The sequence below is a fragment of the Empidonax traillii genome, unplaced genomic scaffold, assembly GCF_003031625.1.
Source record: "Empidonax traillii isolate 1590-97213 ecotype Southwest subspecies unplaced genomic scaffold, ASM303162v1 scaffold174:size915687, whole genome shotgun sequence".
NCBI classification, from domain to species: domain Eukaryota; kingdom Metazoa; phylum Chordata; class Aves; order Passeriformes; family Tyrannidae; genus Empidonax; species Empidonax traillii.
The window spans coordinates 842,252-867,058 of NW_020955367.1; the positions used below are offsets into that span (position 1 = coordinate 842,252).

The following is a 24,807-nucleotide window of genomic DNA, read 5'->3' on the forward strand; positions in this document are numbered from 1 at the left end:
CCAATTAGAAACGGTTCCTTTGGACACACACTGACCTAATGTGTTCAGGTCAAATGAAACAAAAAGCTCGATGGACTTTCTAAGGGGCTTTGTCTGCTCCACACAGAAGCTGAGACCCCTCTTTAGATCCAGCTGGTAGAGCAGTGGTTCCCCAACATGAGCATAAGGATGGTGGGGAATTAACAACTTGCTAAGGTCAAGCTGGAGAGAAAAACTTTTTCCTCCCCCTGCCCTCTGGCTCCACAATGGCACCTTGTCTTTAAAAAGTACAGCAAAGTCCAGGGAATTAGTAACAAAGAGCCCCAAAACAATGCAATGACAAGAAACGTGTCTGTCAAGCTCATACTGCAGCTCCCACCAAGGGGTGTGCTCAGTTCTGGACTCACAGAACCTGCAGCGACACTCCACACAACCTTCATTCCCACATTTCTGTGCCAGTGGAGCTGTACCAGACGTGCCTCCAGCCCCAGAGCTGCCCTGCAAAGGCCCCCAGCCCTGCAGAGCCGGAGTGCGGCTCCAGCCCAGCAAGGAAAGCTGGGAATCCCAGGGAGCCAGGCAGCAACAGGGCACCAAACTGCCAAAAGTGTGGAGAAAGGACGCTCAGGTCTGCACATGAGGGGAGTGGGAGGAGACAGACGGTACAGAGAGATCAGCCCATTAAGCCAGGTCCCCTCAGATGTGTAACGATCCCTGCAAATGCCTGAGCTGTTATTGCTATAGATTGGCTGGACTTCTCTGATGATATAACTGCATTTCAAAGCCTATTTGCACTGTGCTTGGTGTACACACTTCCAAAGAAACCACAGCACATCTCAGTCAAAATGACTTTTTTAAAAAATTGCTTAATAAAATATGAGAATTAAATGGCTTGATTCCTCTCTTTTCCCAACATCCCCAAAAGGCAAACAAACCAGCACAGCTTCAGTCATCAAAGCAAAACCTACTTCACAGGAGTTTGTTTTCTACCTTCGATGAAAACACATTTGAGTTACAGAAACAGTGAAACCTGATATCCAAGGCCCAAAATAAGTAGCATTAAAATCAGGAAATGTCAAAGCATCTGGCACTTCTACAACTGAAAAGTAAACAACAGTCCTTCAGGCCACTGGCACACCTGGGATTGGCACCTTACTGGTATAAACCAGCAAGACATTCCTGAAGTAGCTTAAGCCATATATGTTATTCAGGATAACAACAAAACCCATGAGATCTCTGCCTCCCAAAAACCAGGAAAAACGGAAGGTGGTAAGTTACTCATTGGTGGAATAAATTCTCCAGGAATACAAAACTCAAGCAGTGCTCCAGTGACTTTTAATGAAAAGGAAGTGTAATCTAAGGGTATTATTAAAACCAGAACCATCTTCTGTCTGAGGAAAGAAGACACTCAACAGATTAGCAGAAAAGCAGAATGACAGTGATCTATCCCACTCCAAAGTGATCTCCAGGACACCTCCACGAGAAGAGCTTCCCCCAACAACTATCTGTCCAGGTGAGATCTTCCCTACCTATTCATTTTAGAGGAGAAGCTTCAGAGAAAGAGATATTCTGGTTAAATATGCATCAGCAGTTTCTGCAGGGGCCTTTTGCTCTAGAAGAGCAAACCCCCTTTCAAAAGTGGAGAGGCACTGTCCTTGTGCAGGTTGTTCTGCAAAGCTCCACAGGAGTTGTTTCCACAATATCAGACCTTAGCCAGAGCCAACCAGGGCTCCACAACTACAATAATGTTGAATACATTAATGCCAAGTGCCCACCCATTTATACAAATTGTCTTAGCCAGAGCTGTCAGTGAGTTCCATTCTCCTGGCTGAAAGTTGAGGATGGTACCATTCATATTCCTCCTTCTTCCTAATTCTATGCAGTTAAGCTTCAAATGAGCCACTAACGGAGTGACTTGACCACCACGGTCCATTTGTGAGATGGAAAAAGGCAGCCTTTGCCAAAAAAAAAAAAAAAAAAAAAAAGGGGGGGAAAAAAAAAAAAAAAAAAAAAAAAGGGGGGGGAAGAAAAAAAAAAAAAAAGGGAAAAAAAAAAGAAAAAAGGAAAAAGAACTGTATCAGATATAAAATAAAGCTACCAGGCTGTATCTATTAACAATTATTTGCTCTCACTCATAAGAATCCTCTGAAAACGATTTCTGTTGCTTTGAAATACTGCACCACAAATGAACAAGGGATGGAAATGGAGCCCCATTCAATCTCCACTATCATATTAAAGAAGGACCTTACACACACCACAGTGACCTCTCAACAGGTCAATCCTGCATTTCTCATTTGCAATTCAAACCCAACACTGGAGCAGACCAAGGGCAAAATGGGCTCTTGATTATATTTAAGAGGTCACCATTGCTATGCAGAGTTGGAGGAAGCAGACCTCCAGCTTTATTGCATTTTTAAATTCTATCTTGTACAGAAGCTGCTCAGATTTGGCAGTGAAAACTGGAAAAGGGATGTTTATATTTGACTTTTCCTTACCAGGGGCCTGCATACTTTCTGTATTAATAATGGAAAATAGTATGTTAAAATGCAGTGGATAGTAAGTTCAGTTTAAAAATAACCTTAGGTTACCCTCAGAAGATGAAAGACTAGCATCCCAAATTTGGCAAAAATGAAGTACTTAATGATGCCAGAATGTCAAACAGTTAACACTTGCACATGCCAGTAAGTAAACACATGAGAAATACCATGTTCTCACATGAAAACTGGGGAGGATGCTTTAACAGACTTGTGCATAATAGACCCATAATGGAGCAGCACAGGCATTCAGATTAAAAATGAGGGTGACCAAAACAATTTTTGCTATTTTTATCTCTTTCAACAGAGCAATCCCTAATTTTAGAGTTATCTTGCTACGTGCATTCAGATGGAGAAGAGGATGGGATAGAAGAGGACAGAATAAGGAAGGGAGGGGAGGTGGAGCAGTGTGTGCCAGCCACTGCCAGCAATCTTTTGAGCTCTTGTGAAAGCCTGTGCTGAACAATCATGTTTAACCACCTCGCTTACAGGAACACCACATAATAAGGAAGGTGAAACAAAACCAGGCCATTTGGCTGTAAATGTTCTGTGTGTTTTTAAAAGGAAGCTCGCTGCCTGACAGAGCAGCAGGACAACCACGTTCATAAAACAAAGCACTGACCGAAGGAGGCTTTCCTCAGCCTGGCATACAAATGTCACACAACAGCACACAGTTCTATTAGCATTTAAAATACAGGAAAAAATCTGGTCGTGTTACACAGCTCCAACTGCTCCAGAAATGCACAGGAGAAGGCCAAACATTTTATTATTCATGAAGGTTATGTCCAGAAATGAAACACATGGAATGACACATAAAAAAAGCATATACAAGAAAACTGCTTCATGTTTCTATTATTTTCAAATTACACCTAAAGTGGCTGTGCATAATGTAGTGTAATAAAATCAAATGGCATTAAAGGCATCTGAAGCAACGTTCTCTTGCCCCAGACTCTCCAGCAATCTGCTGGAATATTCAGAGCTGCACTGCACACACAGGTAACCCCTCTGCAGGAGCAGTGCTGCCGTGCTCAGCTGCACTTGTGTCCCTGCCCTGCCATGGGGGGCTCCAAATTTAGAGGAGAAAATTCACAGACAGCACAGATTAAACCCCACCCAAACTATTATGCAGCAAATTAAACCAAACCGTCAGAATCCTCTCAACAAGTCAGCTGTCTTGTCTCCCCACAGGACTCTGACAGCTCTGATTCACAGAATAAACAGGATATCTGCACTGAACCCAAGGCACAGTTACCCAGCCAGTCATAAGGGGAGTGGCAACTGCTGCCTAAAAAGGAGCAATCAGGAATTGGATAACACATCCCTCAAACACAACTGAGCATTTTTACAAACAAACAAACAAACAAACAAACAGATTTGGAAAACAACACCGTCAGTACTTTTTCCTGCAATAATTCCAGTTGGAAATGAAGACCAACTCTAATGAACTCCTCCATGTCTGAACTCTGCAGCAGACTCCTGACACACAGGAGCCTCCTTTCCAGTGGCAGACAGACAGGACAGGTATTTCCTGCCTGATCCCTGTCAGTACCAACAGTTTGGTGTGCCCAAAGCTCAGTGCCCTGGCTGGAGGGAACAGCTCCCAGCGCCCCAGCCCGAGGGACCTCCCCAAACACAACACTCCATTTGCTGGCTTTTGTGGGTTGAAGTCAGAGCCTTAATGTACTTGAAGACAATTTTTTTTTGTGTCAGTGAATATTTATAACTGGGAAAAATCGGGGCCAGCTGGTAATGCATTTTGAAGTGTGCTAACAACACTGTATCAAACAGCTTCCTATTGATCACATCACGCTTTCAGTGGCTCAGGAGTTCAGACGTGGTGCTTATACATTTTGAATAAGAACTTCAAGTACCTTTTGCTTCAAGCGGTTTTTCACTTCCTTTATTCCCATTTTCGCATGATCTTTTGCCTGCATGAAAAATTAATTCAAGTTAAAATCCCCTTCTATTTCCAGTGGTGACTAAGTTTGACTTCGGTTACTAAAAATGGCAATTAAAAAATAATGTGTTTTCAGGATACTGAAAACACATTAAAACAAACAGAAAGCTAAAAGGACCCCAAACAAACAAAACCCACCACCCCCACCCCAGCCGCAAAAATTTTGTTTTCCCTGTTTTGATGCCATACACATCTTTCATCTTTGTGCATTCCACACCCTCAGTGTTCCCCTCTAAGGACTTTTCTTTGCTATAAACTTGTATTCCCCAGCACCAGCAGTGAGCCTGCAGACCCTCTCCCTGCAGTGCTCTGGATGCCAGGCTAGCAGAGCCATCCTCATCCTCCTCATCTTCCTCAGGCTGGAGGAAGGCAGGAGAAAACCCAAGCCTGACTGGTTATCTCAGTGATTTATGTAGCATTATTTCCCAAAACCGAGCACGTAAGAAATGCTCAGCTCCTCCATTTGATCTCGCAGAGTGGAGCTGGCAGCCACACATGACAGCACAGCAACACACCAGCTGTTTGTTAACAGTGCTGAAAACACTGCCACTGAAAGAATAACTCAGTAAGCTGGAGTCGAAATGAGCAGGTATAAGAAATCTGTACGGAAAATTAATTGACATTTAGAAAAGATGGAAACAATTTGGAAAATGAGAGGATTCCCTTCCTTCGGTGAAGTGCAGGCAGGGAAACCTGAGGTAACAATGGTTTCCAACAGAGCAATGATGAGATGGTAGAGCTGCTTAGCAGAGCACACAGGCACCATTTCCCAGAAAGAGTTCTGTGTAATGCATAGAATTTATCATCTAGACTTTCAAAAGAAATCACAAGTTTCCATCCCCCTTCGCATTTCAAAGTGACTTTTCCATTTCAATTTGAAATGTAGATGAATGCGTATTTTAAGTAATTTTGTGAGTCCAATAAAAATGCATGTAAAGTGTTGAGTCTCATTTGAAAGGTTAGAACAGAATGGTAATTAGACTCTTATCTCAGTAGTAAGCCAGTACTCAATACTTACAAACTTATAGACAGTCTTCATGGCAGGGTTGGCCTTGGTCTTTACTGTGTTTAAAATGGCCCCACTTCCTTTCTGTAATTACAGTAAGCAGAGAAGGAATGTTATCAGAGCTCTCAGAAGCAAACAGCCATCCAAACCCCACCACTCCTCAAACAACAAAGCATTAACTGCGCTTATTAGCAGGGCTGAGCATTCCAGTGGCAAATCCAGAGAAAAGGACAGGAGCACAAGCACGCTGGGTGTTTCTCTGGTTTTGCCCAGTTCTGTTCAGCCCTGCAGTTCTCCCAGGAAAGGTATCAGTGTCTCCCAAGAGCCCCTGTCTGTGTATCCCAAACCCAGGGGAGGTCTGGGATTCACTCTCCCTCAGGGGGTCCCGCTCACTCCACTAAAATCCCAAACAAGTTCAAGGCAAAAGTATCCTAACAGATGTCTGGGGCAGGAAATTCCCTTTCAGGAAAGCCTGGACAAGCAATCTGAAGATGTAGGACCTTTTCTGTGTTCCCATCTTCCCTTCCCTCATCCCGCAGTCCTGTTTATTACACACATACACTGCCTTTTTAAGATCCAAGCAGTCGATAAAATTGAGGGAAAATGAAACCTAACTACAGGCATAAACACTAATTCTAGAAAAGCTGAATTGCATGTGGCGAATATAATCAAAGTAATGAGCCAGTAATGCATCAGCCAGAATCATCTGTTCGTCTGGCCAGGGTTTTATACCCCTTCCTCACACCGCTGACTAACTGCTGGACAGCCAGAGCCAAGGAAGCAAACCTGAGCTAATTTTATATTTTCTACTTTCGCTGCAAAATTATATTTCCAGAGATCAGGTCTGATTATGTGCAATCAGATGCAAGCAGTTTCAAGATTTACTACCTCTGTTACTTCATGACAATTAATCTTCCACAAAAATGATAAACTGTTGAATTTAATCACACTAATTTTTATATTCACTCTCAGGCATTACCCAATGTTAAAATTACCTGTCATCCTACATATTTATATATATTTATGTATATTTATTTACTTCCCTAACCATGCAATGGAATTTTTAAACATTACTGCTATAAAATATATGTAATTCAAAATCATCAAGATTATACTGAGCCCAGCACTTTGTGTAAGGAACACAATCCCATTCACAAGCAGGACAGGAGCAGACAGAATGCTGTAACACTCAGTTCTGCCAGAAAAAACAAACCAAAAATCTTTTCTTTCGACTCATACCCACAAACGTGAAATATTTTACTTTTCAATACACCACATTTTAGGCACTGAAAGAAGCTTTTCACATCCACTATAACAACTTAATATTCTCTAAAAGCATTTACACTTTTAATCTGTACATCTGGCACATTTACAATCTGGCACTAAACCAGAGATGCAAAGCCCACCCCGAGCAGTGGTGCCCCCACTCCACACTTCCCACCAGTGAGCTTTCTCAGGGGGGTGTCGGTGTGACAGCGTTTCCCCCCCAACAGGAACTGCAGTGCCTACTGCAAATCGTGCTCTTACCCTCACTGTGGAGAGCCACTGGTGGTACAGTTTGTCGCTGCCTGGAGAGAAGCACAAACACAAACAAGCAGATGTAACTCTGTGCAACAGGAAACAAGCCCAAAAGGTGAAGTGCTGGCACTCAGTGGTTCTGGGAGCAGGGCCAGAACAGGACAGCCAGACTTCTCTTTCTGGGAGACACAACAACAAAATACCGAGCAGAGATTTACACTTTTCTATTTTCTGTCTTGTCTCAGACATTTGGGAACTCCGGGATATTTTAAGATCATAAGAAGTATGAGGTGGTTCTGGTTCCTAAAGCCAAGGGGTTTTCTCCACTGCAAGGACTCTTTTAGCTGCACTTTATTCAAGAGGTAAAGCTGAGGTTTTCTAAGACTGAACAAGCTTTATTCAAACTATAATACGTTATTCTAAGCTCTTGACAGAGGAAAGAACAGCGAAGTAAGACACTTCAGGCTGCCAGGATCACACAGACAGTGGGTGAACAGCGGTGTCCCAAACTCCCTCCAACACCCCTCTCCCACCTGCGTATTCGCCTGCGTTGATCTCCTCCTCGAACACGTCACTGAAGCCCTCCCCGGAGTTCAGCAGGTCCAGACGCCCGTCAATGAACTGCAGCAGGCAAAGGAGAGCACAAACACATCAACCACCCCACCCTGCAGCCTTTCAGAAAGGCTCCATCCTGCACTGGCTGCAATAACCCGGTGTTTACATTGGGTAGGGACTGGGAGTGGAGTGAGAACCCCACCAAAACTGGGCAGATGTTTCCCAGTGCCCAAGGTGTGCCGTGTCCCTACACCCGGCAGTGTGTGGTTGCACAGTGCCCTCAGCTGCCCTGGAGCACCAATGCCATGCTTTACACTAATATCTTTCTGTGCCAAGTTTACAGCAGACATTTTGGGGCCAGGTGTGCTCAGAGCCCTTCAGTGGCAAACCCACACACCTCTCCAAACACAGAGAGCCTCAGCACTGGGTCTGAGAGCAGCCAGCAGGAAAGGACTGAGGGGCTGCACTACATGATTTTCCTGAGGCTGACAGATGAAGGAATATAGAAACAGCCCTCACCCCCCCTTGTCCTGTTAGAGAATCTCCACCAGGGCAAAGAAGGCAGTACCTGCTTGAAGAGCTGGAGCTGGATGGCGTTCTGGAGGAACTGCCTCATGACAGCCGAGCGGTGCGACACGAACGCCTCCTCACAGAACGTGATGGGCTCCCCCTGCAGAGGGCACAGCACCACACGCTGCATCAGCTCTGCCCCAGCCACTGCCACCCTCTGCCCCATCCCACCCGCTCCCCTCCCAGGCACAGCTGGCTCAGACAGGCCCACCACACACCCAGGGAACTGGGCTGCATTCCCAGCTTCCAGCCATGGGACTGGAAAACTGCAATGGTGTATCATCCAAATAAACCACAATGGTTTAATGCACATACTGCTACAGCTGGTGAAGAACTTTCATCATCCAAAACGGTGATTTTACTTACTGTCCCCAAAATATGACACACAGTCATCTGAGTTTTGTTTATTCTGCTGATCTGCCCCAGCAGAGCCAGCACGAGCGGGTCAGGAATGTCCACGCTGTTCTCCCCAGTCCTGAAAGATTCCACTCATATTGAATGAGTGGAATTTCCCTTTTTCACAATCTTGTTGGCAGAAGACAGAAATTGTTTTGCAGCTTTACTTTTACAGGATTTTAACGAGTTATGGTAATGTTGAAATCTGCTGTGCATCTGCCATAAGGGCACCAATTTCCTCCACACATCTACAAATACATAACAGAGCAAGCAAATATATTTATTGAATTCAAAATAAGAAAGTAGCAAAGAATGACTAAATTATACTGATGTATAATTAATATGGAGGCTTTTTCATACTCAGACTAAAATACATTTGGACTCTTCATCTGTTGAACCTTCAAAATTGACATTAGATAGGAAGAAACCTTAAAGTACCCCCTTCGAAAGGGTGGTATCATTCAATTTCTGAAAGCTTTAAATTAGCAATCTCATTTACCACTGGCTGTATAAAATCAGGACAACAAGGCCAATAAAATGCCTGAAGAAAAGGGTGAGGTTTGCAAATTTCTAAGCCCAGGATAGGGCTCATTCAAAGAGGGAAGAAATCACTCTTTTAGGAGAGTGCCTGTCACCTTTCCTTGGGCCACTGCATTTCCATGGATTTGGAAAAGAAAGCAAGACTCTTATGTGATAACTACAGTTTCAGGGTAATTCATTTTAAAGCCAATAGCCTGTCTTTGATTTACTCTAGCAGGTATTTACAGGGAAAACCAAAATCACTACATTCTTCCCAGGCAAAAAGCATGAGTGTGAAAAAAACCACATTTTTTTTCTTCCCTATGGCTTTGTTCTCATCAGAATAAGGAATCATAAGACACATCACTTCAAAGTATACAAATAAAAGATGTTTAGAAAAACAGGTCTGGCTGGGCCATGCCTGGTGGAGAAGACACTGGTGACTGTGTCCATGGCACACTGACTGCAGCCAGCAAAGGTTCTGGCTCCAAAACCAAGCTGTGCACACTCTGAAAGGTTTCAGTGCAGTTAAATTACTAACAGCTGACATCTGCTTGACCAGTATGAAAAAGGCTTCCCTGTCAAATACAGCTACCAGAATGTAACAGGGGATCCCTGAAAAATATTGTACCTGTGTCAGAGACAGAAAGAGCTGGGAGGAATGGGTGAAGTCCACCCAAGAAGTTCATCCAAGGAAGGTTTAGCTGCCATTTAATCCCCACTTATAAAGCACTTAACAGGAAACAAGCAACCCTTCCTATCACCTGCAAGGATCATCCCAGACTGCTCCCGTGGCCAGGGCAGAGCGTGGACACTGCCCTGTCCCTGCCCCCCAGCACAACCCCCCAGTGTGCCCCGCCGAGCCGGGCCCTGCTCTGTAACACCCCCACAGCAGCCGGGGCACCATCACTCTGCTAACACCCTGCCTTCCCAAAGTACTAACGATTGAGTTTGTTCATTAGCTTGATTAGACCTTCTGACTTCCTGAGAGACAATTGAGGCTCAACTGCTGCGAGATGAGAGGAGAAACTTTAATCCTGGAGGTCAAGCGTGAGCTCTGCAGCTCAGGATGCATTAGAGCCTCCCACCCTGCTGACCTCCCCGAGCTGCACACGCTGCTCCAGCCCTGCCCCACAGCAGCACAGCCTGCACACCACGACCACTGCCCTGGCAGATTGAGGCAGGGGAGGGGAAATTAGAGAGCTAATCAGCTCTGCTTTTACTGGCAAATGACATTACACGCGAGGGGACACGTGTGGAACTGCAGATGTGTTGTGGAATTAATGGTCTTGCTCACGTGTAAAACAATTAAAATAACTTGTTCTGATAAACCCATCAAATCCTAAACTTGTTGGTTCTAACAATTAGAATTTAGGCCTTGATTCATCAACACTTTAAATGTCCATTAATCCCCTCCAACTGTAAATGCCAAACAGAGGCTAAAACGTGGCACTGGAAAGCCTCCAACAGTACAACTGATGGGGAATCTGATTTGATCTGTGATGTAATATTACAGACCATTCAAGCAGATTCCAAGATTGGATCACAAAATTATTCTTAATAAACAAATTTACACATTTAATCTGCCATCTTAACACAAGAGAAGTATCTTTAAATATAAGACTAAGATTTAAGACTCCCAGATGCATTGAAAAAAATAGGTGTCTTTTTTATGCCTTTGCAAATCTCCCTTTATATGAATATTTTATATTCATCTGGCATAATGAAGTTCATCAGGGCACTGCTGCTATCTCAAGACCCCTTAAAGAGCTGAGAAGTTCCAGCCCACATCTGATCTGTTGCCAGACCTATTTTTAAACTGGAATTGTGTCACATTCTAAAATAATGTTTAAGACTACTTAAGACAGCAAGTGGAAAACAAAAGGAGTCTAGGACTAATTTCAGACTGTTCTGGAGTTTCAGGAAACCTGCTGTCATATTTTAAGAAGCCACAATGCAAATTGAAAGAAAAAGCCCGATTTTGATTAAGTCCACTGTGAAAAACTTCACCGTGATCCCTCATCTTTCAAGGAAATCACTTTCCCTCAGCTCACTGGTTATGGCAGGAACTTTCAGAGTGAATATAAAGGATTAAAATATGTGGGACAGAAGACAGCTCTGATGAGAGAAGGCCATGGAGAGGGGACAGAGGCAAACACAGGGATGGTTCTGGAAAGAGGCAGGAGCCAAGGCACCCCCTGGGAATGGGACTGCTCCCACTCCCAGGGGTGTGCAGCAGATAACGGTGCTGGGGGGACATGATTATATGGGGAAAAAAACAATGAAAAAATCACCAACCCCAACAACCCAAAGCTGAAGACTTTGTTTAGACAACCCCAAAAGTTGTGCCGTGGCAGAGAGGGATGATCTCTGTGCAGTAGCAGGGGCAGCCTGTGGTGCAGGGTAATGAATTTTGAGCTGCTGTGTGCATGCCTTCCTACACGTAGGTGCTCCTTCAAAGCCTCTCTAATAAACACACAAACCATTAGAGCTGCTCTGAAAATCAGCCACGGAATCAGAAGATGTGGGTGGAATTTAAAGGGGCAGAACAAGATGCCAATGTGGCAGGGCACAAGCTGCAAGTCCAGTGTCACTGTACCACACAGCAACCCCATAGATGCAGCAACCCCAAGGGTGCAAGGGATTATTACCACCTGGGGGTGCAAATAACTGTACTCAGAGTGGTTAATGATAAAGGAAAGCCTGCAGGGATATTCTAGGACTCATCACCCTTAATTCCATCCAGACTTACAAGGAAACCAAGACAGCAGGATGACCCTACTGACCTGGACACGTGGTGTCAGAGTCAGGCACACCAGCAGCCAAAGGCACTGCCCCACAGGCCTCTCCAGAACTGGGACTGCAGCGAGACAGGAAGATCAGCTCATCCCAGCCAAAGGAGGACCATCAGCCAGCCAGCAGGATTCCACAGAGGAAACCTGAAATTGGTGGCAGCCACCTGATGGGACACTGGCTCGTCCTGCTGGCAACTGTGACAGCAAATAACCAGCCTGGGTGTTGAGCGGGGAGAGCTCTCTGCACCCTCCAGCCATAACACAATCCACATCTCTGCACCCCCTCAGCCACAACACAATCCACATCTCTGCACCCCCTCAGCCATAACACAATCCACAACCCTCTGCGTTCAGCAAATGACACCAGAGCTTTATTAGCTTCTCAAGATGCTGCTCAGGAACAAAGAAATCATGTGCTCAGAGACTGGGCCACACATCTTCTACAGAAAATGCATTCAGGCTCCGCTCAAAAAGACGCTGCCAGTCCTGATAAATCATTACTGCCAATGTAATCTTGAAAAGCATTTCAATCCCTGCACACTGCACTGCCCAAACACTCACTGTCTCACCTAAGTGCCCATTTCTATCCCAGCCCAATTTCAGGCAGTTTTTCCTGTTCCTCACCACAATACACAGCCTCTGGTAGAGACACAGCAAGAGGGAATATCCCTATACACAGAACCCAAAAAATGGGCCATTTCTCTGAATTCTCCACCCTTGCAGTTGCTGGAGAGTTGGAATTTCTAAACAGCTGCCATTCCCCACATGTGATCTGGTATCAGGTGATCCTGTATGAAGCTGTAAGAATATCACTGAAGGAGAACTAAAAGGGAGAAGGGTGGCTCTGAGTCAGTGGAATCCCTGATGCCAATCACACCAATCAATCACATCCACATCCCTTCCAAATGTCTTACCAACAAACACATTCCTGACCAACCCCCAGAGAAAGTCAAGTGACCCCAGCAAGGCCACAGATCTGTTCCTACACCACTGAGGAGATCATCCACATTTATCAGCAGGCTGCCAGTGAGGACGAAGCAATTTAAACACACAACCCAACTTTAAATGTGAAATTATGACATGCAGCTATTCAGACTTCATCAGAACCTCTTTAACACCGTAATTAGAACTCTGTGGCCTCTGATGCTTTCAGAACTCTAGCAATACAGGTATTATTCCAATGCAATGTACCATTAAGCTGTAATCAATTCCACAACATCCAAAAATCCTTCAGACCAAAAGAATTCAGGTGTATTAAAAGTACAATGAAACTTCTGCAGAAAAAATGCAGAATAAAATTTATTTGCATTAAAACACTGTAAGAAAACCAGCTCAGATACTGATAGATTCAGTGGGGGTTTGACACCACCTGTTTACACGTTATTTCAGATGGGAATATCCAACACCACTACAGAATCTGATCAAATTTGGACAAGACCGACTTCAAATGAAAGATGAAACTGCAAAAAAACGTGTAACTGGAAAGAACTTACACCACACAGCCATGGCTTTGCTTCTCCTTTCAAAGCCTGTTAGTTTATCAGGACACCTGACATTTTCATGTCACACCAAGGAAAATGACACACACTCACATTCACCAATAATGAAGGTACTTCACTGTAATGGAGCCAGGCAGCTTTCCAAGTGTTTCTGTGGCTCATTCCAGCCACTGCCTGCCCTGATTTCCTCCCCTACACCAGCCAGGCGCTTCCTATCCCTAAGCAACTGCTACAGCCTCGGAGATGGAACTTGAGCAACAAGCCTGGCACATGAAGTGCAAAGGAGCCAGCAAGAAAGAGCTTGGGGGAAAGAGAAAAAAAAAAAAAATCACCATTTCACAGATCAAGAATAGAGGCATGAAAATAATAAGTAACTTGTGCACGGTCACAAAAGTCTCTGGCAGAGCCAGGGAAAAGAACCGAAATTTCTTTAATCCCTGCTCAGTCCCTTAAATACAAGGCTATTCTTCCTCTTCCTACTTGATATTGTGTCAATGCAGGAGTGTAGGTGTTGAAAGACTAACAAAAGAAAAGTAATAGTATGGTATTATGAGCTGAGAAACCTAATCTTTATCAGATACAGCAAATCTCTATGATGCTGCCTGCACTGGGAACTCTCTCTTTGTCCTGAATATGCTTTAAATTACTGGTATAATGTGTACTGGATATTGTTCCACTCTTATATTTATTCCACAAAAGCCCCTGTGGCCCGCATGCAATGTTATCATTAGCTGGCGAGGTAATTTGAGGCTGGCTCTGCAATCACCGGCGAGCGGAGCTGGCGGCGAGGCCGCGCTGTGCGCACGCACAGCAGCTGCAGAGCCAGGGGCCCTTCCTGCTCAGCTATTGTGGAGCAGAGTGCCAGCACAGAGCTGCAGAGAAATCACAGGGCACTGCCTTGGAGGAGTTATTCCAGGCTACGACAAAACACCAAAGTGTGCCCGCAAAAACAATCTGCACATACTGCTGGCTTTGCTTCATTTGTCAAAACCCTACAGAACCCAAACTACTTCGTTAAAATAGGAGAAAAAAATTCTGCAAAAGTGATGAGTCACTGGCCAAGATTTGTGAATGACCAATATGCCTAAAGATCACAAATGCTCATACTTTGCTTTCCTCTGATTTCTTAGATACATGTAAAAAGCCCAAACTCACCCAAATCAGTGGAGCTTCCATGATTCACCCAAGTTAATATGATGAAAACATGGTTTTGTGCAAGATGTATCATGACCAACAAACAGCTATCTTCAAGAGCAAAGTATTTTAATATAATATTTAGATGCTGACATAGATGCAGGAGGAGAATAAGCTGGTTTTAACTTCACTCAAGCAATCTGAGAGAAGCTTTAGTTGTGGCTGTTCACCACGCAGGTGAGGCTGTAAGTGTGTCACTGCTGTCACCAGACTCTTTGACATGCCACAGCACCCGTTCCTGGGGACAGCTGGACCTGTGCAGGGACACTGGTCTCGTACTGCTCGTCCTAGAGCATCGGTCTGGTCTGTGTCTGCCAAGCCACTTCTGGGACAGAGCTGAGCCAGCAGGTCCTCAGGGATGGACAAAAGCAAAGGCAAGCATTTCCCTTTCGAAATGAATGAGACCTCTTCTCTCTCCTTTGACCATTTTTTCTCTCTTTGTCAGGAAGAGGCACAGATGAGCAGGTTCTCCCCTACAACACCTCACACCTTGCAGTTTTTATTCAAATCTTTTAAGAAATAAAGATAGCAACCCTGCCCCTGAGAGCCTGGGAACGCTGGGTCTCCCAAACAGTCAGTGCAAGATCTGTGATCTGCCCCAGCCCCCAGTGCCTCCCTGGCACACCCATGAACAGAAAGCTGCGTGCAGTGTGAGGATGGAAAGAGAATCAGATTCTTCCTTTCCCCACTTGCCCCACAGGTTTTGCCCAATGAAGGACGAGGGAGCTGAGGGCAGTTGTGCATTCCTGCAAATCCTGACACATAAGAATTGTTAATGATGATGTCTCTTACTGAGGTGACCTCACAGCTTTGAGACCCTGTTTTCAGTTTCTTTATAATTTTCAGCTGCACAAACACGTGTTTTCTGCTCCAAACCCTTTTCAGCTCGAAGGCTTCAGTTCACGTTAGCTCAGCATCCTGCCACGAGCACCTCCAAGGGAAGCAGAGCTGACCAAACTGCACCAAATCAGCTAAGCAACAATGAAATACAAGTTACTGAATTTCAACAAGTTTAAACTCTAGAATGTAGTAAACACTGACCAATAATTGCTCCAGCTCAGAATCACCCTGAACACTTCATTAGCTCAGTTACTGCCTGCTCCATTGATTACTGCAAGTAATTTTTCCATGTTTCCATTTTTGCAGCACAAAATGACGTTGCCCCAAATGCAGGAGCTGCTCATTTAAAGAGTGAAACTTGCCTAACAGCGTTCTTAGTTCTGCTAATGCAATGCTTGACATTCAATAGCAATTTAAACCCAGTTTTCAGGATTAAACAAAATACTCGGAAACTTTCTGCAACATTTTCATCACATACAACCCCCCCCCACACACACCCAACTCTATTAAGAGTTGAATTTTCCCCTGCTTATCTTTCCACCCTACAGAAACAGTGTCAGAGCTTCAAGGCAGTTGAGGTGCTCAAGGGTTAACGCTGCCCTGTGGTCACTGCAGCAAGCAGAGTTTGGGGTAAGCAGTCTTGCTGTCAGAGACACAACTGCAGGTGTGGGCAATAATTAAAGGTTTCAGCACATCTACCTGGGTGAAGTATTTTTGCCTCCTATTCCGAGGAGGAAGCCCTCTCTGTGGAGAGCAGAAGAGCTCATTAATGAGGCTAATTAGGTGTAAAGGGGGTAGAGTCTGGCATCAGCTGCAGCTTATAGAAGCTAATCATTAAGCCCTGTAATCTCTACCCCAGAACAGCAGATGATCATGTTCCTAGGTGACTGATGTTGCTAAGAAAATTTCCAGCACCTGAGTACCTGACCAAATACTTTTTGGGGAGGCTAAAAATTCCCTTAACCCTCCCCGTGCCAGACAGCACAGTCACATCCTTTCTTCACTCATCAATTTTCTAACTGTGGGTATCCAATGGGATCAGAACGTGGCACGAGGCCTATAATGTGATTTATTTTAGAATTAAAAATAATAATAATCAGGGCCATCAACAGCGTCTGCAAAGGGAGGGCAGGAAATAAGGGTTGGTGGAACAACACAGAAGAATATGGAAGAATGGAAGAATTACACAGACAGGAGCAGTAATGCTTGGAAAAGAGTGACCACACACATCTCCTGAAGGTCTGTGAGTTCTCAGTGTAATTTCTTTGCATAAAGTAGTGAGGGTACTTACAATACCACAGGGAAGAAAGCCTTGTTAATAAATATGTAAAATAAGGATTTCATTGTACTCACCTAATTTGAAATGAGAAAAAGGACATAATTTCCATGGAGAGAGAATACATGGAAGCAGAGCTCAATCTGGAGCTTGTTTTGTAAAATGAATTGCAAGAATAGCAAACTATTGCAGCACCTCAATGGGAACGTTTGAGTTGATCAGGCAGAACAGACTTTACTGGCAAACTGCTAGTCCTTTTATTTCCTCCCACTAAGCAGCAGATACGAATCAAAAATGTTGAGATTCAGTTCAAATTCAACAATAAATAGAATACTTTTTATCTCCCTGCTACCTGTGGACTTGGAGACAGATCAAATAACACGATCTGCTCAGAGGTGGCACTGGCTCTTGCTGTAATCCAGGACATGGATGCACCCACCAGATAAGCCACACTGGACTCCTCTTACCACCAACAGAAAACACACCTCCAACAATAACTAGCACCTTATCTTACAATGCACAGGTCAGGCCAGTTGGATGATAAAACTGCTTTGTAGCCAGCACCACATTATATTAATAATCCTGCAGATAAATAATAAAACCCAAACCCCGCTGGGTAAGGGGTTTGAACAAAGCTCTGGCTAAGCCCTTCCCCAGCACTGAGCACCCTGTGCTTCAGCTTCCCCTGCTCTGCAGTGACACCAGCACACAAGTGCTCAGTGCCAAAGGGGTGTTTGTGCCAGACAAACCCAAACCAGGCCTCTCCTGGGTATCTCTCCAAGCGCCCCCAAACCAACACAAACCTCCTCAGCATCACCTGGTCGAGTGCTTGGCAGGATCCCCTGCACACAGCAGCTCCTTGCTTATCTGGAACCTTTGCTGTTGCAAAGCCCACTTGGTTGCCTGTGGTTTGTTATGCTGGAAGAGACAATGAGGGGCCACTCCTGATCCTCCTTCAAAGCGTCAGGGAGAGCCTTCCTGTAACTAATGCCACAAAATGGAGTGACATTCCCATTACCTTTGACACTCCACAACCAGACTGGACATCTTCTGGGGGAAATGGGCCGTGTCTGCAGGCAGGGTAAGTGTGGTCAGCAGCTGGGGTAGGTACACACAAGTGTCTGAATTAGCAGAGGGAAGGGCAAACCAGAACTGTATCACATCTCCATCAGTGGTAACCACCCTTGTTTCCCCAAAGTCCAACTCCCCACCACGACCATGCATGTCCCACTGGTCTGCAGAGCCAGGACAGGCTGTCCAAGGAGTGATGCCACCCTGTGAGCGCTGTTTGCCTGTTCTGAGCCGTGCTCCATTGTTCCTTGGCCATGTACACCCTTCATTTCAGTAATTAGCTGTCAGCACGGCCCGACAGCAACCTGGGGTTGTCTGCTCAAATCGTATTAATGAAATGCAACCCACTAAATGTCCTGCTGCACATCTGTAATTGTGGTACACGGGGAGGCTGGGCACGGGGGCAAACGGCAGCTCCTGAACGGGGCACTGTGGTCAAGCACATTAATCCGCTATTTCTTAGGGATTTGACAACCAATTAATTCTACAGGGCTTCCTATACAGCAGTAATGATCCACCACCCAACAGGAAAAGCTGTGCCCAGCGTTTGTGAACACAACACCCCTGGAGGCAGAGACACAGCGACTGCAGGATGCAGCCTTGCAAAAGTCCTTCCTGTATTTGAAGATTGGGCATCTGAATGTTGAAACCTAACTGCAGAACACCATACCACACCAAGCAGAAGGAAAATCAAATAAGCCCCAAGATTCTCATCACAAATGTAAGGGTTTGAACTGATGTTCCTGAACGATGCAAAATGAAGCTGAGACTCCTGATTGCAAACTGATCCTTGTCAGTCAAGCCACTGCACCCTTTGCTGTCTCATGTTCTCCAGCACCAAAGGCTGTTTCAAAGAACAGAGTCTGGGCAAGATAAGAAACAAGAAAAACACATAATGGAATATCCTGTGGGTATACAGAGATATATATATATATTCTTTGGAAAACTTTCCCATCAGTTCTGACTGCAAAATTGCTATTAAGGTTTAATTAAAATTGAGCACAATAAGCTATGACAAGATAATGGCTGGGAAACGTGGCTGTAGGGCAGAGCGAGGACATCGGGAACTCTGGCTGCCTGTGATGCGTTATTTTTGGTTACATTTGGCAACTATTGAGATTTCTGAAACACAATTATAATGATCTACAGAAATTCACAGAAGAGAAAAGAACAGCACTGCATTTCAGTTACCTCAGGATCTGGAACATATGCCAAACAAGCAACAGATTTTTAGGGCCCCAGTACCATTTAGTCCTTCATGTTTCATTCATGTTCACACCCACACCAAAGAACACTCTTTTTCAACTAAAAAGCCCCTGCAAGCCCCTCCTAAAAATTTCAATATTTTGTTACTTATCTGTAAATAAAATTCTTTATTTCTTCCCACGGGTAGAAATTCTTTGACTACCATTTACCTCCACAGCTGAAGGAAACGATCACACAGGCCTGAAGCAGAGTGGGGAAAAGGCCTGGGAATGACCCAGACTAAGGGAAATCAATGGCCCTTTGCTGGAGAAAGCTTCTCTGCTCATTGTGAGAGAGCTGGACTGCAATTTACTCAACATGTAAAGGAGAACAAGTGACATTTGGAGGAGAGCACGTGCTCCAGCATCAGCTTAAAATTCCAAATGAGGGGCACAACATGTGTATGTTCTTACATTTTCCATCAGTCCAGCAGTTCTCCCTGGGCTTTGGGAGCCACTGCCCCAAAACAGCACAGATCCAGAGCTGCAGAGACACCTTTGAGGAAAGTATTTACAAACTTCTCACGACTGAACATTTGACCTCCAGCGTGAACTTCCTTGCTAAGTTACATACAAAATGTAACATACGAAATGTTACATATAAATAGCACCGAATGTTACACATAAAATGTTCTTAGGTGTAATAAGGAAGCATCTTTAGATAAAAGTGTTCTTCATTTGTCATATATACTTAGTTGAGAATATGCAACAAATTCCTGGTTGACAAATGGGAGATGAGCTTTAAAGGCAAACTAATCACACACGTAATTCTTACAAATTGCTCTCCTTCTCACCATTAATCCTCTCTAAGATAAAACGTTCTAGACATGCAGACTTTAGCTGCTGCTTGGAAAGCTTCACCCAAATAATCCTTCGATATATTTTTGCTTTCACTGAGCAGCAGGAGCAAGCAAAGCACAGATCCCACCTGCAGCTCTTCAAGTGTCCCCAGAGCGAAGCTGAGGCACCTTCACTCGCACAGGACCTTTCAGAATCTGGTAGGAGACACACTCAAAGCAGCATCCCCACGATATGTCAAAATAATGCAGTGCCAACACCAGGTTTGATGCTGTGGGAACGAACAACTCGTGTGTATGACACACACAGAACAGTCAGGTGAGATCTACTATGAATCCTTACGACCCAAACACCAAACTAAATTCCACGTCACAGATTATTCACAACAGAGCCCCGCTTGGACACAAGAGTAACCTTTAAGGAGTTAAAATGTCCTCAGCTACAAGTCAAGTTGAAACTTATTTAATTAGGTTCTGTATTTGAAAAAAAAAATGAAATAAATTCTTTCATTAACTAAACCAAACTCCCTTAAAGGCAACAATATGTTCCCTCTCTGTCAGGACAGAGCGCAGTGAAATCTTTATTTTAATTGGGGTTAGCTAAGGGGCCATTTGGCTTCAGATGCTTTGTTTATCAGCCCTAAGCTTTACAGCTTAGCCAGGACTTGAAATATTAAATTACAGAATGATTTCACTAAATAAAATAAAATTAAAAAAAAAAATACACTCTTCCAAGGGGTTTTACTAGAGATAATTTTAAATGTGCATTCTGAAAACTGGAAGTCCAAGTCAAAGAGACCTCAAGAGGAACCCCTGATTTCCTTTAGCACTACTGGAAATAAATCTCCTTTTCCAAGGCCTCTTCTGCTGGTTTCTCCCCCCGGCAGAGGTGCAGCTGCAGGACAAGGGCTCTGGCCACGGCCCTGACTGTGGGACCCAACCAACACCACACTCGGGTGTGTCCGTGTTTTCCAGACTTTCCCAGGAAAGCCTGGGAGTCTTGGCCCTGAAAAGCTCGCAGTTGATCAACCCAATTTTGAGGAAAAGCAAATGAATCCTTATTTGGTAGATGACACCTTTCCTTTTTTTCCTGTACTAAACTAATTTCCAAATATCAGACATCTCCAGTAACACAATTACTGAAAATGCTCCGGAACAGCAATGACAGGAAGGGACGAGGAGCAGGAACTCAACGAGATCTCAGCCCCAGTGCACGGCAAAGTGCAGCTAAAATTGTGGAAATAATCCAGAGAAATTGCCTGCCTTATTGGGGGGATCAAGCTTAGGCTGCATTTTTTGGATCAAATTTTGGATTTATTCCTTATTAAATCTCCAAGTGTTGGGAGTGTTCCTAAAACTAAAATAAAATGATAAAAAGAAGAAATAAAAAAACCTTCAAACCTAATTTCCACAAATAATATACATATAATGGTATTTTCATATTCTTCCCCCCTGTGGACCACTGAAATGTGACGTGTCATACATTATTTAAGATAAAAACTATGCCCATAGTATTTTATTAAGCCCAGTTTAAGAATTTGGTCTTTCTTTTGTTTTGAGAAATAAAAGCGTTGCCACCGAGTCCGAAAGAATAAAGCTTAATTCAAACAAAGCACTGAGATCTGTGCTGCTTCTTTATGCTACCCTAAAGAAAATACAACAATTCCAAATTAAATGTATTATTCATATATATTTTTAAATTTTTCTCTAGACAGCTCTGTGCATACCTTCTCTGTACTGTTCCCTCACGAGAACTACAATAAAATGAGCTGCTTCTGCAACTTCTCAGCAGGTATTTTGATTTGAGAGTAATCACAGTCTTCTCTACAATCTTCATACAATTTATGTCGTGATCATCCAGCAAATAAGTAAAAGATTTAAACTGACATCAATATGTACACTTTTCTCTAACAATGCACACTAATTGTGTATCTCTAAATGAGAAAAAGGTTTATTAAAAAAAATAAATCTAGTGAATGTACCAACTATTGAATTCAAAGCAAAGACACCACATGTGTCTAAATAAATATCAAGGAAGTGTCAGAGGTAAATGAGGAGAGACCAGGTGAAGTGTGTGTGATGTGTTAATTGTATTCAAGAAAAATAATAGAGCAAGACAGAGAAGCTGAACTTCCAATTATCATAATGGTATCTACTTCACAACACATTTTCAAACTTGAAAGAGACGTTTTAAACCATAGGAATTCTGAGCAGAATACCTCCAGCTGTGCTCTGCATAAATCTTGCACGCTGTACATACACAGTTTATTTAAATACCCAGTAAAGTTATGACTTACAAAATGCATATCTCAGTCACAATAGCATATCTGTCATTGCCAGAGCTGCTACTCACTGAATGAAAGGCACAGAAAACAATGAATTAAATTAGAAAAAGATAAGAAAGGACAGAATGTTTTCATGTGATGTTCTACCAGACTGGAGTAGTGTGTGTTTTAAAGAACAACACGTTTATCAGCCCTCTGCTGAGTTTACCTTTTTGTGCCCCCCAAAATAGAAGGAAGGAAGAAAAATAGAAGGAAGAAGAAAAAAGTGGTCCCCAGTGTCAGACTGATTGTGCCCATATGGCACTGTGGCCATGACCAGGATTTACCTTTCACTGAGGAGCTGCCCGTCCCAAACTCCACGTTGTTAGTGCAGCCCCGTGCCCGGTTCTGTGCACAGCCAGCACAGGGGAGGGCCCTCGTGCCATCCTGGGCACAGGCAGCACACCTGGACCAGCACCAGAAGGAAGCACAGCTCCAGGGAGCTGAGGCTCACTCTGCCTCTGGCCCTGCCGCCTTCTTTACAAATCTGCTCTACAAATCCAGTACCACAGCCGCTTCTACCATCTTCTGTCAGGGGAAGCAATCCTTTCTGTTCAGTTGTACAGCTGCTCATAACTGCTGAGAACGTACATTTCACTCCTTCCCTACCTGCCTGAAAGGTCTTTTGGGTGGGGTTTTTAGTGGCTGTGTGTGTGTGTTGTCTGGTGGTTTTTTTTCTAATACCAGATACAACAGCTCATTTAAAAAACACACAGTCACCGAGTGCCTTACACAGCCGCCGAATTCAAGGCTGATGTTATTTTCTGCTCGGTGTTTGTTTATGTGCCTTGTTGTTCCCCTCCAAGTCCCCTGCGCTTTATTAGTTCAGGAAATATCTCCAAGTTCTCCTGCACCGAGGCATTTGCACGGTGCTTCACTGCTCACCGAGGCTGTGCTCCCTCAATTACAACCAAAGGATGGGGAGACAGGGCGATAAAAACACAAGCAAGGCTAAAACAAACAACCAAATGCTTGAAACAAATTGAGGAGAAACAAAAACAAGTGCATAAAACAGCAAACAAACCCCCAAACCAGGTGCGATAGGCACAGACGAATAATTGAATATCCAAATCCTCGCAGAGCAAAGCTGAGTACCACGCACTGCTCCTGACTGCTCAGCCTGCCCGGGTAATAGGGAGATTTAGAGGCTTTGGAACAAAGCTCCTTTCATTCTGCAGCACCGCCGAGGATGCAGAGTGACCGATCCAGGCTGAACACGCAACTGCTGCAGGGGCTGCAAAGTTACACAGCCAAACCCAAGACACTTCTCCTCAGCCCCGTCACAGGGGCCACAAACTGAGAGAGCCCTAAAACCTCAGCAGGAGCAGGTGAGCCCTCAGAGCTGACACCAGTGCCAACCAGCACGTGCCAGCTGCTGCTGCTGCCAGTGCCCCACAGCGTGCAGAGCTCCCACCCCAGACCCTGGGCCGCGTTCCTCGAGCCAAGCACAAAGCCATTCCCACCATGGATTTGGGGGGTGTTTCCTTTTTTGGTTTGTTGAGGGTTTTGGTGGGTTTTTACTGTGGTACATATGATGGGCAGGGAAGTTTGAGTGCACCTTGCATGGCAGAAATGCCCCGTTCACCAGAGGGTCACGTTTACTTTCTCAAATATTGCTTTTCATTACCTTTCCCCCAGAATCTTGGGTTCCCCCCTCCCCTCAGCGTGGCACACAAAATTAGAGAACACAGCATCTTATAACAGTTTGGAAATTACAAAACAATTCTATTTACTACATACCAGACTGCTAGAAGAGATTAAAGAGAGTGCCTTTTCAGTTTCATTAACATATGTATATCTCAACAGACTTAGATGTAGAATAATAAATGCATTTTGAAGAACAGTAAATGCTTGTTAGAAAAAGAGCATTTTTAAGGTTTAAAACAGCAAAAGCAGAAACTTGTCTATAGCAACAATAAGGCTCAGAGAGGAAACAGCAAGAGGATTGAAATGAAAACAAACACCACACAGAAAACAAACAAAACTGTCTTTCCCCACTAAATCTTTTCCAGTCAGTGACTGAATTCGGGTTAGTATGGCTCCTAGAGCACTTCCCATAGATGGGGAAACATAACAATAGTTACAGGTGACTTCTAAGGGAGGTTGTCAAAAACTTGGGTCTTCAAAATGCCACAAAACACAGAATCGTCAGAGGGGAATAAAGCCTCACGTTTCGGTTCCAGAATATACAAAAATTCACTTTATCTCCATTTTTATCACAGAAACATCAGGTTTTACACACTGTCAGTGCCACTCTCATTGTCTACTCCAATCTGTTAGCAAAGTCATCAGGATGAGACTTAGAAATGACTGTCATTTAGGCACTCCTAGACTGTCTCTCGGATGTGAGAGCTCACACCACACGAACAGGAGAACAGCAAAGACGGGTGGCAGAAAATTCCTAATGCTCTGCATCAACACTTTAAAAGGAACACAACAAAAGTGCAAGTAAAACAAGTTCTATTAATAAGCCTCTGCTCACTGTTTGCCCGACAGCTCAGGGTTAATTTTAACAGCTCTGTGCACAAGTTATTTAAGCATTAGGGATCGATCACCTTTCTCATATTTTCTATAGGTAGACAAACATTCCTAAAGCTCTGACCTATTGACACAGCTCTGGTGACAGGGAAGAATCTACAGTGTATGCCTTTAAAATATACGTGCAGGGGAAAAAAACCTATGCAGAAGATGGTTATGGAGAGGAAGGGGCTGAAATGTGGCAATTACTGGGAGTTG

General features: G+C 44.1%; 1 protein-coding gene across 1 annotated transcript in view; it reads right to left on the bottom strand.

Annotated features, from left to right (window-relative positions):
* Positions 1-24,807, bottom strand: part of DENND1A (DENN domain containing 1A) — a gene marked incomplete at its 5' end in the record, with an annotated part of 81,128 nt that overhangs the window by 23,474 nt on the left and 32,847 nt on the right. The window contains 5 exons of the mRNA XM_027885905.1: positions 4,382-4,438; positions 5,486-5,557; positions 7,001-7,041; positions 7,525-7,612; positions 8,115-8,216. Coding sequence (XP_027741706.1) covers positions 4,382-4,438; positions 5,486-5,557; positions 7,001-7,041; positions 7,525-7,612; positions 8,115-8,216 — 360 coding nt within the window. The remainder of the gene's footprint in view (positions 1-4,381; positions 4,439-5,485; positions 5,558-7,000; positions 7,042-7,524; positions 7,613-8,114; positions 8,217-24,807) is intronic.